Here is a 17,780-nt window from a genome sequence, read left to right on the forward strand (position 1 = left end):
ATTTACCCAACCTTGGTTGCCCAAATAGCCCAATCTGTGCATAATCTACAGCTATCCTACCCAGCAATTGGGTTAGGAACTAGAAGACAGCATTTTTTTAATGTGTGAGTAAATGATAAACGTGTAGTATAGGATTTGTGCAACTGTTTTGACCATTCCCTTGTGAATAAGACATTTCCCATTTAAATGTAGGATTCATGCGTAGACAAATATAATCATAAAAAGATAAACTTGATGAATGAGCTTCACCCTCATAGCCCTTGTGCACATAAAATTGCGAGAATGAGCATGTGCATGTTTTTGTGCCTGCCTGTCTGTGATGCTATCAGGACCCCGCTTCCGAGTTTTTTTTTTTTTTTTGTGGTGTCTCAGTTCCTCCGAGTGCACTGCCGCAGTGAGGCTATTTCTCTCAACCTTCAATTCAAACTTGGCCCATTACAGCCAGAGTACAAAAGCACTTTCTGTGCACCCAGTAGCTCACAGCAGTGAATGGTGGATATTTCCAATCACTTCACTGTCAATCCAAGTGTCAGGTAAACACAGACCATTGGCAACACCTTTAGAAAAAAAAAGCCTTTCAGCTATAACTGTCTTACTTCAGGAGATTTTGGAAAGGAAAACAATTTGCAAGTACTTCAATGTTAAAGAGACCAGTCCGATATCCTAAAAGGTGGCCGAACGCAAAATCATGGTGCCAAACATCAGACTGACAAATTTTGAGTTTCACGTTAAAAATAAATGAATAAATATTGAAGACATTTTTGTTGTTGTTGAGACATACAAGGGGGAGATAGTGCCCGAGCTTCACATCATCATATTAACAATTGCTGTCACCATCGCCAGTCACAGGTCGTGAGTGACCCCACAGAGAGAAAGTGTCCTGCTGGAGGCACCATGAGGGACACTGTAAATGGAACTTGAATGCAACAGACAAAATTGGTGCAGCGCAGAGACATGTGGAAAGAATATCCAATGGGCTAGAGGAGCCATTTGAAAACATAAAGCCCCAGAAACAGGAATGACATATAAAAGCATACAATAAAATGATCAACTGTAATATCTTATGTGGAATAAAAACAAATACATGTGCATCATACAATAATACATTAAAGTATATTCAGAATTTTTTTTTGGCACTTAACGTACACCTAGGGCTTTCATTTTTGCACTTATTAGCCCATGAGAAGTTTTGACATTTCCTGTTCTCATTTAAATTGTATTGGAAAGAATATCATGTAAATGTAATCTTGGTTCTAATTACCTTAAAGTATATTACTAATGTAGCGATGATAAAGCATGTGCTTGTTTGTTTGATCCTAAACGAGATGGACTTAGACCATTGACGTTATGGGCCTTGGAGAGGCATTCGTTGGTGACATAAAAAGAGAGGAATTTTTTATTTTTTCTAAACATGTGCCAAATCTCCACAGTTATATGAACGCAAGTTGTGTAGTCTTGGCGCAATGTTACTAAATATTTTGAAAAATATATGTAATTGTGATTGGACAGACTTGAGCGTCGTCTCCAAGCCGCCTCGCGGCGTATCGATATCCAGATTCCGTGTATCCAACTGAGTACTGTCGACGTCTGGCCCTCCAAAATGTTCAAATGTTTGTTCGAGAACAATGGCAATGATGACAGCATGGTGTCCATTTTCCTGCCATCCGCAATAAATTGCCCAACTATTGAATTACACCAACATTAATATTTATTCGTCATAATGACTCTTTGTTTAAAGATCTTTGGTGGGTTATTTACCAGAACGCTCTGTGGTGGTTTTCTTCCCCTTTTATGTGTGTTTTAAAAGGGAGCGTCCCACTTTGTGGTCTTTTTGGTTTGATGGCACTGCGGTTTGTCGGGCCAGAGTGGCACCGCTTGATTGATGGTGCTGACGGTTCGTATCTACTGAGGGAGAACTTGTCACATTTCTGCTTTGATCTGTTTGAACCATTTGCCCCTTTAGGCGGCATGCATATTCAATGTTCCTGAATGTAAATTAGATCATTGTGTTGGTACTCCGAATATATGATCAGGCCCGATGAAGAGGGTCTAACTAATGCTGCGCGACTGTTTTAAGTCTGACCGTTATAAAATGTCATCACGATAAAACACTTTACGATTGGAAGTTTGCTCACTCGGTGCACAGATTTCAAACCGCTGGAAATGGTTGACTGTAGCCACACTTCACAAACGCTATTGCTAACGCACCCATCGGTTGTGAAACCTTGCATTCGCCATTGTTTTGTCTTGGGATCCGTCCAACAATTTTTCAGACGTCACTTGCTAAGCGGAGGTGGATATTCCGCCATAGTTTCAGCAAAACTCTTAAAGCCCAGCGCAACAGGGTCAGCCCGAGGCCTCTCGCCAGATTTCACGTCACAAATGATAGCCAATGTAAAAATACATAATTTTGGTCTTCTTTTATTCCTCCAATTTCAAACATAAACTGAATGTCAAAACATTTGCGGAGGATAATCCAGAATAAGAAATTAGTTTTGGTCTCAACATCCGCATCATCGACTAAATACCATCATTATGTCTCCTGAACGAATTATGTAATTTTACGAAAATAAAATCAAAAAACAAAACAACCCGCCCACCCCCAAAAAAACCCCCAAACCAGACCTCATATGAACAACTGTGGCATCCTCAAGACAACAGCGCATGAATGCAATTTAATGTGGTACCGACGCCATCATCAATCACCATCATCATCATCATCGACATCAGTCTTGTCTCAAGTCTCCATTGTGGTCTCCGGGGGAGGCTTGCATGGTTTCAATCAAAAAGGAGTGACGTAAAAACAACATGTTGATGCATGGAACCCCCCGTGTATGTTTTTTGGCGACAGTTTTCCTATGAAGGCTTCCTGAGGTCTGCTGCATGAATTGCTTGAAGAAAAAAAAAATGACACGAATAGTCGAAGCTGCCAAACAAAGACAGTCTAACGCTATTTACGACACGTAAGCCGACTTTCGCCACATCTCGCCACAATAAACAACAACCTATATTTTAGCACTGATCTCAAACCTCGATGACTATAATCTTGCTTATTTCCATGACAAACACAATCCTCGGTAGTGCTCAAAGATGTACTGCAATGTCGAAAACATCCTCGCCTGAAATCTGGATATGCAATACTATTTCGAAGAAGAAAAAAAAATTACCATTCTATTCAATCTTTTTCCCCTGCCATCAAAAGGGCATTTTGTTCTCCCCCAGCTTTAATGGTTCCAAGAGATGCGGAAAAGCACTGCTGATCTAGTGCTCTTTTGTGCGGACTCCCACTGAGAATGCAATCTTACTTTGGCTGTGGCCGTCCGATTCCATCAACATAAACGCCCCAAAAACACTCACAAAGTATTGGGAAGTGTGGGGGGGGGGGGGTGGATATTACTTCAACACAAATCATTCTCTGGTGGTACTTTTCAGGCTGGTCTGAATATTATACAAAAATATATAAGACAGGGAATTTTGTCGAGAGTTTGCTTGTTTTTTTTTTTTAACTTTTGGCATTTGAACTGCAAATGTACTTTTAGGATAGTATGGAAGTAAATATGAAAGATATTCCATGATGTAAAAAATCATGGTCATTATTTGATTTTTTTTGGTAATGGCCATGGAAAATTAATTCTCAATCTCACCGATTGTTGTACAGGATGCAGTTCAAGACAAAAACAGTTGCAATCTAGACGAGGTATGGGCAAGTGAATGCGTTTTCAATGAACTGTCAACACGGTTCTGGTGAAGAAAAACCTTTTTTCTTCTCTTCAGGCTCTCTACGATTCCCAGCATTTTTCTGTCATAAGATTGTTTAATCGTTATCATTCAAGTATGTTTGTTATAACTGTAGCGGTAAATTAATGTCGCACGTCGTTCACATGAAACTGTGACTGTGTCGTGGGGCCAAACAGTAACATCTCGGTTATTTCCGTTGAATCCTGCCGTCTTCCTCATTTCGAAAGCGTCTCCATTAACTCGTTCTTTTCTGATGGGCATGAATATGTGGAAGTGCTTTTAAGTGATGTCTGCCATCTAGTGGTGAAGAGTTTTATTACAACTTAAAATGGATGTAGCGTCGTAGGGAATGCTTTTTTTTTTTTTAAACACATTGTCCAAATTGTAAGGGTTCACTTTCGTACCCTGTTTCAGCAGTTCAATTTATATGTAGGTGTATGACTGCTTGAAAAAAAATGTTTTTTAAAGGCGTGCTTTTTTTTTGTACGTTTATTTAAATAAGGTGTGGGGACAAGGGTGTTGTTGTAAATTATGCTCTTCTCTCCATCAAGAGGACTCTTACCATAATTCATCAATCATAGCTCAGCGAATAAATCGTGAATTATAAAGGTCACCTCCATCACTTAACGACTGACAGTTCAAAATGACCACTTTCTTGGCCCGAAACACACCGCATCCTGGTTTCGCCGCCGCTCCCGCCCCTTGCCCAAAAAAAAAAACCCAGCATCCCTTAACAAATTTAATTACAATAGTCGCCTCTGTGCTGCAGTCAATGTCAGCTGTGTCTTTTTAATTCTCTAATCAGCGGTGGGCAGAGGCGCTATCACGGCGGCCATGCCGCTTTCCCCACTCGATACAGACATCCCAAAACACACACAGGTTGGTTTTGTCAAATGTTTTATTGAGTGTAGACATCTGGCCTACTGTAAAACATGCATTATCTGCACAAGTGGGGAGAGGAGCAGGTGGCATTGTCCCCGCTGTCAGCTGTTGACAGTGCTAGGCAGGCGTGATGGAGATTAATGAAGTATCTGGAGAGTAATATGCTCCTTACAATTTGGAGTAGGGGGCTGATCCTGATCTTAAATAGCAAAGCTGTCAAAGAGTTTAGTGAACCTGCGCCTCGGCACGGGGAGGGATTTGATCCTACAGGACGTCAAACGGAAAGCTATAGTGCTCGGCAGCGTAATTGTCAGACCTGCGCTGGGAGCGGTGGGTCACGCCGACTGTCTTGAGTCGCTTTTTCTTGGCTGCGTTTGGCAAAGTGAATTTGAGAAAGGATGACGTCTCCATCTTCAATAGTTATCCGCAGTACCTCCGCTGCCTGTAATAAGATGACAAAAAAAAAGAAAACTGTTGGAAGTTGGAACATTGTACCACGGTTGGAAAAGAAAAATGGCAAGCAGAGACTGATATGTACAGCTATTCATTCATCGTCGCATTAAATACTCCCATTGTAGCAATAATTGAAAGTAAAAGTGGAAGGCGAGCTTCTGGCCTCTTTTATTTCCACTAATAACTCACTTTTTATGTCTTTCTCTTGAGTCTCCTCAAACACACACGCACACACACACAGACACACACGCACGCACACCCTCCACGTTTTGTTGGAGGGGCGCCTAAATTCCCACTGAGAGACTAATCCTCTCCTTTGCTCATTCAACTCTTGCGCGCGCCAAGCGCAAAATGTTAATAATCCTTTGATTGCGGCGCCATCAAACTTGTGAAGGAAACAGGAACAGGCTCCAACATTTCTTTTGTGTACAGTAAGTATTTGTTCCCCTTCCCGGCAAACTCTAAATAATTGACTTGAAGTGCTAATATGGACAGGTTTATGCATTCGGCTCCTGAACAGCGTGCAATTAATTAGAAGAATCAATGTCCCTTTAAAGGCTCAGGGGACCATTTAATCCAAGCTCAATACGGCCAGAAACACTAGTTGGAGAGGGAGACGGGGGGGGGGGGGGGGGGGGGGGGGGGGGGAATCAATGGCTATTTGTGATTTCTGAGTATGTATTAAAGCAGACACGTCTAACCGGTTCATTTGCACTTGAAAGCAGCCATCTGGAGCAGCAAGCTTGGCTTAAGCAGATATGATTACTAATAATGTGATACCCCCGTACACTGGCCCCATTGAGGCAGCCTATTCCCACAACTGGCATTAAATAGACCTTAATGCCACAGTAAGAAATGTTCTTATGAGGCCCAGAGAGGGATCAGCGAGAGTTAGAGAGAGAGAGCACGCCGTGAGGACCCGACACTCACATCGCCACCTTGGACAACAATGGCGGAACTCCCACTGGGACTGACACGTTTTACTCTTTGTTTGCGGCTTAGGAAGGGTGCGGACAATACACTGCCGCTGCATTAAATATCAAATCGTTTTTTTAAAAGTCTTGACTGAGAAGGAGATTTAAATGATTTCACGGTATTTCCTCTTGTATGTCGGCATAATTAAATTAGCTGCGTGTGTATGGGAGACGGCGTCCATCTATTTTTTTAATCCGGTTAGCCTCATGAGGGTTGCGGGTGCGCTGGAGCCTAACCCAGCTGTCTTCGGGCAGTAGGCGGGGACACCACGAATTGGTTGCCAGCCAACCGCGGGGCGCATATTGCCGAACAACCATCCGAACTCACACTCACAATTTAGTGTTCCATTAACCTGTCATGCATGTTTTTGAAGTTTGGGAGGAAACCGGAGCACCCGGAGAAAACCCACGCAGGCACAGGGAGAACAGTTGGTTGGTGAAGGTTGAATTATATGCTTGCTAAATTTCTGGCCAAACATGAAGACATAAATTTGGGTGTAAAAGAGGTGAATTAAATTTGAAATGTCTCGTTTCTGTTTTCAACGGTAAAAATTGAAAAGAGTCTGCACTAAAACCCTTTAAGGGCCTAGATCAGGAGTCCGCAACCTTTATGAAACGGAGCGCCGCTTCCTTTGTAGCGATTCATGCGAAGGACTTGGGATACACGCTGACGAAATAACACATTTGCTCAAATTCGCTTTCGTGAAATGTTAGTCTTAAGAGTTAATAATACAGAGCCGGGTCAGTTTGTAACATTTCAATTCTATCAATCCGTTCAAGTGCTTTAACTTTTTGTATGACCACTACGACAACGTTCTTTGGAAATTCCAAAGTCCTGTCACTAGTGAGCCATTTATAGAACAGACTCACAGGCTGTGGCAAAAAAAAAAAGTTTGAAAGCAGTTAGGGCGCTGGGCAAAAAAAAAAAATCACATTCTCTTTTTCTATTAGGCTTGAACTTTATTCTACACAGTAATTTTATATATATATGTGTGTGTATATATTTATCGATAGATATGTGTTTAATTTTACACTATTATTAAGCAACTGAAACAACACCAATAATATGGTTTCACGGTTTTCGCACACAATTGTCAAGATTCCGTTAAACAAGCGACTTATTCCATGAAAGTGCTCTTATTTGCGGAATTTCACGCCTGATTTATCTTGCCGCTTCCGATTCATGTCGCATTAGCGCCGCTGTGACTTTGGGATTCGCAGCCAAACGGCACGGCGTTGGCGATCCGATGAAAAGGCCCGCGCTGAGCTTCCGTCGGCCGGCGAAGGCACATGGAAGTGATAAAGAGATGCACAGCTGGAACACAATGGCAGTGTTTGCTAGAGGGGAGCCGCGCCGCAGTGTGCGCGCTAATATCCTCCCCCGGGTAAAAAGCGACGAGCAGTCTGCAGTCTGTCACAACTCGACTGATCCCACAAGAATTCCTCTCATCTCTGGCTGCTCACCTGGACAGCGCTCTCACTGCCTTCCTCTTGAAAATCCCGGAATTTCTCCCAAGTCCATGCGGGTCTTCCCGCAGTCTGTGGAGCCTTCGTTCCTTCCTGTCGAGGAGCAAAATGAGCCCAAAAGACAGATGCATTGTTTTAGTGAAGATGGATTACATCGTGTGGACCAGATAGTGTTTGATGAGGCGATAGTGTTGTGAGCGCCGCACGCACGTTTGTTTTCAGGGCTCCGATGCTCGGATAGCCTTCTACTCGGCTGAGCATTGCCGGGGCACCGATAAGAAGTCAGCTTTGCTATCAGCACCTTCTGGGTCCCATTCCTTGCCGCTATTGATTTCTGCCCCAGTAATCTTGTCTCGTCGTGGCTCGAAGCTCGGCTCACGGGTCAGAGGGGCAAGAAGAGTCAGCGTTGCAGCGAGAGACCGAGACAGTTTAGACCTGCAGGCCTCGATAGTGTTTGGTAATTCACATCAAATTCAATAACGTCTCACTGTGTCAGATGCAACAAAGCAGACAGGATTAAGTTCTAGAGTGTCTCAACAAGTAGAGCAGCAATGCAGCTTTGGACTCGAAGAGAATTTTGGTTCACATTTACTGAGCATGACAATGGGTAATGCTCAGTGCGAGTTTTGCGTCCTGGGGGGCAGGCAAGCTCCTCGCCAGAACCAGTTGATGGCACGGAACTGAAGTCAGAACTGACACCGTATGCCTCACTGTGCGGTCGCAGAACCCCGTAACAAAAGTTTAGGTGACAACAATTAATTTTCCTACTTTTTTTTTTTTTAACCAGAGAGGCCAGTACATTTTTTTTTTGCATTAGGTTTTCTTAATATCACCAATATTTTAATATTTTAAAATAGTCATTTTTAATTCTCTTTGTTTTATGTTTAGTTTGACAGTAAACAACAACAGGGTATATATATATATATATATATATATATATATATATATATATATACACACACCCTGTTGTAGTTTACTGTCAAACTAAACATAAAACAAAGTGAATTAACAAACAAAGAGTCTTAACGTGCTCTGCCAACTTTACCTGTTCATTGCACCTGATTAGCATGCCACTGTTTCAAACCGGGCCTAAAACGATCGTGACCCATGAAAAGTTTGATCAATTGTCTCGAATTGAAAAAAAAAAAAATTTTCATTCCAGTTGAGTTGGACAACGAAATCACATGTCAACCATTTGCTGTCGCTCTTGTTTAGTATTTTGTCGGAAATTGGAAGACAAAAAAAAAAAAAAAAAATCAGCAAGAGTGAGAATCGTAAAGCCCAGCCAAGTGGTCGGTGCCCCACGAATAATTCCCATATAAAAACACAGCGCTGGTAGTTTTCTAAAATCGTTTGCGCCCAAGTCCTCACGGATGACTGATGTTCAATTTATATGCATGGAAATCAAGCTGCCCGGCGATGACAAACGAGCCAAACAAGTGACGTGGTTGCCGGGTATTACTGTGACTCGTCAAGCCCTCCTGCTCTGCCCCCCCCCCCCATGTTTGCGTCTGTGCTCAGGAACTGTTGAACGCTTTTAATTAAGCATCTAATCAGGCTGGGGTCAACATATTTCATGCCACAAGAATGATGCACCTTTAATGGTGCTAATCCATTTCCATCTCTTTGCAATCTCACTGACGGAGCGCTTGCGAGCTTAACTACTATTAATCAGCATCAAGGTTTGTCTATGTAAGGGGGGAAATGGATTAAGGGGGTCATTTTTAAAAAAAAATATATCTGGTATATTACAAGAGATGCAGATTGTCCTCGTTAAAAGCAACGCTGATAGACAATGGCCGCCTCCATCCTGCCTAATAAAGCGTGTTATAAAGGACTTGGGAACATCATGTTACCGAGTGTAGTTTTTACAGTGTAAGATATATCGGCTTCATATTGTTACTCACTGATGCCTACCTGACTAAATGCCCCGAGAAGCGACTTTGGCTGGTGGTAATCCGTTACGTTGCCAGCAACAACCTTTGAAGTGCTTCGTGGATTTTATTTTTTTTTTAATTTTCTTCTTAAGAAGAAATAACGGTGCCATCAGTCACGCTGCGGTAAGAGCTAACAGACTGATGTCATCACGGAGAGGTTTCAGACGTCTAATGAACGGGACAAACACTCCAGTGCAAAATGAAATCACTCTCAAGGAGCATGGAGTAGATGCGAACATTGAATTTACGGTGCAGTACACTCCCGACCCAAACTGAAGTCAGAACTCCTTGACATAACTCACTGCGCCGCATTTTGTCACACACGAGTGGGAGAGACTTTTGTTTGAACTACACTTCATTCAACTTAAAATTCTTGACACTCTCTTTAGTCTGTATTTGTCACGTTATGGCCGTTTTTCTACATTTTTCTGACCGAACGGGTATAATGTATGCTAACAACCGGTCATATTGGCCTGCATATTTTTGATTTAAGGTACATCATGACCTTGTCGGTCTTCTTGTCAAACAACATCCATTTCAATGTCACAAACTCCTTTTCAAAAGAATTAACAAGTATCCAGTCTACGCCGTACATGCGTGATACCGACATGACCTGATCTTTAAAAATTAAGGGCCCGGTTTTGGTTGAGACAGAAAAACAGTTGGCATGTGATGTCCCTGGGATGCGATTCTGTGGTAAATTGCCAGCGCCCTGTTTGACATAAGCATCGGGGGATGTTCGAACCCGTTCATTTCACTTAATCTTCATTTTGTCGACTCCTCTTTAAACCTTCTAAAATATCTTCATGCTTACAATATTTTTGGGTGAGGATAAAACATGATGAATTAAAAAAAAAAACTAAACTGAATCATAATGCGTGTCTTAAAATATTTTAAATATACATATAAATACATACATAAATATAAATACATATATAAACATAGATTTTTTTTTTTTTCCCCCATTGCACCTAAAAAGCACCAAAATGCATTGTTAATTTTTCTTTTTTACTCCTAAACCAACATCTGTATTGATGCGAGCGCTGTTATCCCATAACACAAAGCTCTCAGCCGACCGCCGGGCTGTGTACACTGAGACACATAGGGAGGAGGAGCCCCCAGCCAGGCCCCCAAACAGAGGAATGAAAAGCGACATCAATTTTGCCACAGACATCCTCCGTCACACAGATTAGGCAGGCACAATGCGCGGGCTCCTTATCTCGAGCGGCAGGAGGAGGGCAGGCAGATCTGCGCGGGATGGAAACATTCTCATGGACGTAATGGGCAAAATCAATTGTTGCCCTCCTCAATCAATGCGGCCCCCACTTTCACTGTTCAGCAGCTCACCAGTAATTGAAGTTATCCTGGGCCTATAATGACCGCCTAAAGCACCACCATGACAAAGTTGAGAGCGTGTGATATCAGTGAGGCTGCCAGCAGGGTGGAACGCGCCGCATCGGTTTGCGCGCTCCCTTACAATCTGTGCCGGAAGGGGGGGGGGGGGGGGGGGCAAAGGGGGCACTTAGGCATACAGCCCATGCAACGGACCTCATCAGGTCCAGCGGTGAAGAAGTACTCGAGGCGCGGGGGCGGCGTAGCCTGCCTTGATGAGCTCGCCCCTCGGTGCTGGGGGAGACGCACTTTCCCTACAATCAGCTGTCGGTTGTATTTCTTTATAGCCTCTGATGGCAACACACGGCGGCGGCAAGGCCCCGATTCATTCGAACGTAAACCCATTAAATGAATATGATGGGTCACCTTGTTTCACGGAAGACATTCAACTCTCCAGTGGTTTCTTTGATTAATTAGCAGCCTGTAGACTCATTTAGCGTTTTGAAGCATTCAAGCCCATGCCGAGAGATGAGGGAAGGAAAAAAAGAAGAAGAAGAAGAAAAAAAAAGGCTTTGCTGTCATAATTTTTCTCTCTATGGAGGTTTTCACGCGAGAACAATAAACCGAAAATGCCCAAGTTATAATTATACCTACAGATGACAGATGACAGTTAAAAACTTAATTTAGAGGAAAACCCTTGACTGAGTTGTTCAGTAAGAAGAGGGATCCTTTGCTTTACAACAGTAATTACTCTGCCATTTATTATTCTATCAGCACATGCAATTAAAACGAGTGCATGGAGGACGCGGTTGATAGTCAAATGTGCTGACACGGAATACTAATGAACCTGATGTGTCTTGTGCTCCGTGCAGATCTTTGGGCGCCTCTTCTTGATTCGTCTTGCTCTCCAGGTCGCCGCTGTAAGGGATGACCGACGCCCTTCCAGTCTGGTAAAACAAAACAAACAAACACGGAAAGAACTTCTTAGGCGCCTTGATGAGCCTCAGGCTGTTTGCATTGGCTGCTGTTGATGATACTCTTGACGCGGCGAGAGGTTTCAACTTCTCGCTTGAATTGAAGGAGTGCAATGACATCAAAGACATGCCGTATAGTAAGATGAAAGCTGATTCTTGATCGGGAGAGCATCCGTGTCGATCGGGTTTACATTACACTCGCATTATTTATATTTGATAAAACAATTATAGTTATTAATTTGTTATTCATGGACTGTTTTCACAATTTGTTATTGTATGATTGATTTTTACTCCTTGTACGGCAATTTGTGGTTTGTTTTAAAGTGCTACACGAATAAAGTTGAGTTGAGTTACTGGTTAATTATTATTATTATTATTATTATTATTCAAGTAAACGCAACACGCAGCCATTAACGTCGACGTGAAAATGTCCAAATGCGGGGCCCAATTAGCCATTTTCTCCTGTCATGTGACTCATTCGTGTCAAGGCCTCACATGTGAACGGGGAGCAAGTGTGTTCAATATAATGTTACAGTAATCCCTCGTTTAATGGGGACCAAAACCTCCCGCGATAAACGAAAATCCGCAAAGTAGCGACCAATTAACATATACAGGTAAAAAAAAATTGTTTAAGTCCGTAAAAAGTCCGCAAACGGTCCACGAGAAGCAGCAAAACGACACATAGAGCAACATGTACAGTACTATACTCCATGTATATATATATTTTTTTCAGTTTTGTCTTTTTTTTCGAATATGTTTGAAAAAATCCACGATGCACTGAAGCCGCCAAGTAGCGAGGGATCACTGTATTGCGATCACACACTCTCATCCTGCTATGGTCCAGTCGGGACAGTTTCACTATGGGGTTGACTCACTTTTGTTGCCAGCGGTTAAGAAATGAATGGCTGTGTGTTGGGTTGCTTTCGGGGGACGAAGAAACGAAACGTATCCAAGCTGTACGTTGACTACATTACATTGGAGCAAAGTGGCAGTTCTTCAGTGTCGTCATGGGATGACCAATATTTCTCCTTGTTTGTTGCAGTGTAGCGCGCCATCTTAACATGTTTGTCCTAAAGTGTCCCAACGGTGCCTCGTTAAATTGAGTTGGGGTGACTTGACCATGTGGCTCACCTCATGAAATCCTCCACTTTGTCCCTGCACTCATTCACATCCATTCACTCGTCACCTGTCCCTAAACGCCTTTTGTGTTTCTCTTCTTTGTCTTTCAGTGCAGCAGTGCACCTGACATCGCCCGGCAAAGATGGCGTTAATGGTAATTCTCAGTCCGAACAATAAAAGGGTAGTGGTGGGGGTCAGGGCAATTATGAGATTATCCCTACTAGCGCTGGAGGCCGAGATTGGACGTGTCTGAAAGAACAGCGGCTCACGAATCCATTTTCACACGGCAGCCTGACACAAGTCTAAGGTAGGATTGATTGGAAAAGTGTCCCCGTCATTACGTGTAATCCAAGTTTCCTGTTTAAAGGGCCGAAGAATCAAAGAAGGGAGGGAGACCGAGCACCTCGGCGGCAAGACCGGACCGATAACATACTGACGGCGGCTCCAACAAAGCAATCTCAATTACGTGACAAAAGTTTGCTTTTCTCCGTGTGCTTGGGGACTATGAAAGCCGCAGATCCACTTTCTGTTGACAGTCAATGTTTGACTGCGATCCAGGTGCCACCACTGCGCCGCAATTAAAAGCAGGTCAAAAATAAAACGCAAGATGGCCGCCGGGCCAAGAAGTTAAAAAATATATATATATATAAAATCAGAAATAATAGCAGATGCAGTTTGTCACTTTTGGCTGTATTTGGTCTGCATGCTATTTGCATTCCTCTGGTTCGCCGTTCGCTTGAATAATGTTTCACAAATCACTCTCTCGGCACTAGTCAAGGGCTGTGATCCTTTGAACAGCCCATTGTACCTGAAACTGTAATTGGTGACGACCTGACAGAGCCGAGCCAAGTTAGCCACGTAACGAAGGGGGGCTCTCGGTAGCGGGCCGAGGCAGGATTTTAATAATGTGAAGCCCAGACGGATAAAGTGAGCCCGCAAATGAGCGCGGGGGTTCTTCCGGGTCCTTGCATTGAGTGACACGAGCGCAGGCAAACACCTCGCAGGAACACGAAACACCCCCTTGCCTCAAGTGCGCAGACAAAGCGCTGTCAATTAGATGCCGCTGTGTTCCGTCAACACCATTCCCGAAACTGCTTTCGTCGACTCCGCTGAGGTCTGACTTAGACTACTCGGCCATTTGTATTGATGTCCTTTCCAATTATTGTGCGAACGTACCTGCGGAGCGCATAAATTGGGGACGTGCTTCGTAAAACATACATTCTATTGCTGTAATTGCTCGATTCACAGCCTGTGAGGCACGAGTGGTATGGAAGTCGGACAAAAGTAACGAGATGTGACAATGTCGAAAATTGTATTTTGACACAGATGATATTTGTTTAGTTTTTTTGGGCGGGGGGGGCTCGATGCTCTCTAGATTCAACTATTTTTGCTGAGCAATACATGTCATGAAAAATGAAAGATTCAATTTCCAACTTCGGCTCTTTAAGATATAACAAAATGACACATAATTGCACATTTTGGACATGTATGTCATAGTGTGGCCACCTTTGGACAATTAAAACCAATGAAAATGACATTTTTCAAATTCCTTGTTGATTCATACAATTTGTTTTCATTTTAGCCGCCACACACACTTTTTATGTCTTCAGCCACATTTATTAAAACAATCAGTAGCTATTTCATTTCATATTCTTTGAACAAAGATTTTATTAGCAAGATGTATTTTTTAAAAGGTGGCACGGTCCTGATAATGTATTTTTAAAAACATGTAAATTTGTGATTCAATTTGAAGAGTTAAAAAAAAATATCAATCAATTCATATTTGACTAAATGACGTGAATCAATGTTTGCAGTAAAAGATAAATTTAAAATACATTTTAAAAAGGCAACAAACAAGCTGAAAAGAAGCCAAACCAAAGTAGGCCTGAAGGTTTTAGAGACATTTAGTAAACAACGCATTTACTCTGGTAGTCGTTTAAAGTGCTTGTTCGTATTTTGGCGACACGAGAGCCAAAATATGAGAAACGCCGCTCAGGATGATGCGCTGAAATTAGACACCGCATGAAATTACGACTGCCACCATTGTTTTGATGATTACACAAGTATGATTTCTCCTCCAAATTGGGCATGGTTTTCGTTGCGAATGGCGAATTCTTGATGCAGTGAAAAGCTTCTCACAGGTGTTGAGTCAACGAAAAAAAAAAAAAGATGTGCAATGTGGTGTCAGGCCTGTCATTATATCTCAGCTTTGAGTATCATCTCGGGGTTAATAGAAGGATTCAGCACTTTCTGGCCTTGCTATCCCCCCCCCCCCCACCCCACCCAATATGAACAAATGAAGCCTGAAATTTTTATTCTTTTTCTAATGGAATTCCAATGGCCTTTGCCGCAAATCATGTGGAAATTCTTGCATATGAATTTGGGGAGGTGGGGGGGGGGGGATTAAATGTTAACCACGTTTTAATGTGATTAAGGGTGGCAGGGACATTATTTCTGCTAATCATTCACCAGCATGTGGGCTCAAACAATGCTTGGCAGACAAGCTGTTTGTGCTCCTTCCAACAAAGTTTCCTTCATTTTAAAATCCCGCACAAATTCAGAGGAGTAGATATGAATTTAGTACTATACGATCATGATGTGAAAGCAGCACGACGGGCAAATCGCTATCGCGGTACTTTTAAATCACATCAAGTCGGGAAAGGGCAATAAAAATAAACGTGGCACAAAGACTGGGTGTGAATAGAGATGTCCCGCAGGGAGACACCCCCCGGGGCCACTCGATTTGTCTTTAACCCGGAGGGGGTAGCATAATTCCTGTGTTTCCACATGCCTCGGGCTTCCCAGTGGCTTTGTCAAAGCTTTGATCTCCTTAAATGGTTCGGGAGGAGAAAACAATAGGAGGCTCGGGAAGACAAGGGCAGCTAGCTGAGACAATGACCCGGGCCTGACGAGACGCTCGTTCGGGCCGGCTTTAATAAGCCTGCTAAAGGCTTTTTTTTTTTTCTGGATGCAACTGAATAATGAAGGACTCAAAACATCCTCCTCAGCATTACGAGATCAGGGGTGTCCATCTGTTTTTTTTCTCTCCCTGTATGCCCCAGAATACTGATAAATCGAAGAATTTCTTTATGATTAAAACCAATCCATGAAGGAATTATACGATTGTTTCCGAATGTATTTATTTTGAAAAAAAAAATCGCATGACATGACAAATAGTTTTGGATTTTGGGGTGGACAGAACAGATCCGCACCTGCACTGTCCCGCAGCTAAATTCTATACATCCATCTATTTTCTAATCCGGTTATCCTCACGAGGGTCGCGGGCATGCTGGAGCCTATCCCAGCTGTCTTCGGGCAGTGGGTGGGGTACACCCCAAAAGAAATGATATTCAGAAGCAAAACAAAAACAACCTGTTTCAAGGTGATTTTTTTTTAAGCAGTTACTTGAAAATCATTAATGTAACACGCTCACAAAATCAGACCCCGGCTTCAAACAGAAAGCGGAGCAAACCATTTTTGCCTGTGAATCTTTTATGGACCAAAACTCTACTGGACTAAATGCGCAAACAACGCTTGGCACCTGAGCCGAAAACCTGCTACAATCGATGCTTGTGGAGCCGAGCATCTTTATAGGGGTACAATGTTGCGGCAACAACCCCCCTCCCCCCCTCCCTTGCCTATTTTGCCTTCTCTGCTAAGGGCGACCAAAAGATGAGGTGTGAGCTCATGGCGGGCTCTTGAGGCCAGGAAGTCACAGAGGAAGGGGGCCCTGTGGGAAGCGTTTCATCCTCCCAGCGGTGAGCTCCTGAGCAACGAGAGCGCAGCCACCCGGGCGCTCCCCGCGGCCAACGCTTGATGGAAATGCATCGTGCGCCGTTTTCTCGCCAAGGAGATCTGACACGCTCTGGCATATTAGCACCAATATTGTCAATCGCTTTCAGTCTACAAAGCGATGGAGAATACAAATCTCAGTGCACACGCACAATGGGAGCATATTTAATTAAGCGCGTCGTCCCACATGGCACCAAAAGGAAAATCCTTTCAAAGATTCATTTTCTCCAAGTAACTCTTTGGATCTTTGATATCCAAAGTCATGAGAATTTTGAGGGGATATCTTGTCACTTTTAATATTGGTAAAGAAGGCAGTCACAAGCCAAAGGGCGTTAATACAACACTCAATGTCCCTCCATCGTGAGCTCCAGGTTGTCGGTTCCGCTATTTTGCCATTTTCTTTTGGGACACAGTAAGTCCTCTTTGGGCTAACGCTCCTGTTTAGGCTGCAATTCTGCTTCAGACCACAAGATGGCGACACTATTATTTAGTTTGAGATGGTGAAAATTTGAAAGGATAAGAAGAAAAGCAGAAGCACTATAGTTTAGCATTACCCGTTTTTTTTCTTTTTTTCCATCCATCCATTTTCCGAACTGCTTGATCCTCACTAGGGTCGCGGGGGGTGCTGGAGCCTATCCCAGCCGTCTTCGGGCAGTAGGCGGGGGACACCCTGAATCAGTTGCCAGCCAATTGCAGGGCACACAGAGACGAACAACCATCCACGCCCACACTCACACCTAGGGACAATTGAGAACGTCCAATCAGCCTGCCATGCATGTTTTTGGAATGTGGGAGGAAACCGTAGCACCCGGAGAAAACCCACGCAGGCCCGGGGAGAACATGCAAACTCCACACAGGGAGGCCAGAGCTGGAATCGAACCCGGTACCTCTGCACTGTGAAGCCGACGTGCTAACCACTGGACTACCAGGCCGCCTCTTCTTTTTTTAAATGACTGAATGTTATCCGTGTAATCCTGGTATTTACACCAAGGTATTGGCGGCTGTCCGCTGGTAATAAGCCCAGAATAAAACCCATGATCTCTGTACTGTGAGGTGGAAATGCTAAGTCAAGCACCGCGCCGCCCATAGTATGTGTTCACATGTGTTTATAT

At 43.3% G+C, this 17,780-nt stretch overlaps 1 protein-coding gene across 3 annotated transcripts in view; it reads right to left on the minus strand.

Annotated features, from left to right (window-relative positions):
* Positions 1–4,618: 4,618 nt before the first annotated feature.
* LOC127611727 (obg-like ATPase 1) overlaps positions 4,619–17,780 on the minus strand; it is a 34,090-nt gene continuing 20,928 nt past the window's right edge. For all 3 annotated transcript variants that reach the window (XR_007965434.1, XM_052082457.1, XM_052082456.1), the window contains 3 exons: positions 11,631–11,730; positions 7,512–7,607; positions 4,619–5,062 (listed from right to left, as the gene is read on the minus strand). Coding sequence is in view for 2 of the 3 variants with exons in the window: in XM_052082456.1 (XP_051938416.1) it covers positions 4,931–5,062; positions 7,512–7,607; positions 11,631–11,730 (328 nt within the window). In the remaining variant the exon portion in view is untranslated. The remainder of the gene's footprint in view (positions 5,063–7,511; positions 7,608–11,630; positions 11,731–17,780) is intronic.

Source organism: Hippocampus zosterae, chromosome 12 (genome assembly GCF_025434085.1).
Source record: "Hippocampus zosterae strain Florida chromosome 12, ASM2543408v3, whole genome shotgun sequence".
Lineage (NCBI taxonomy): Eukaryota > Metazoa > Chordata > Actinopteri > Syngnathiformes > Syngnathidae > Hippocampus > Hippocampus zosterae.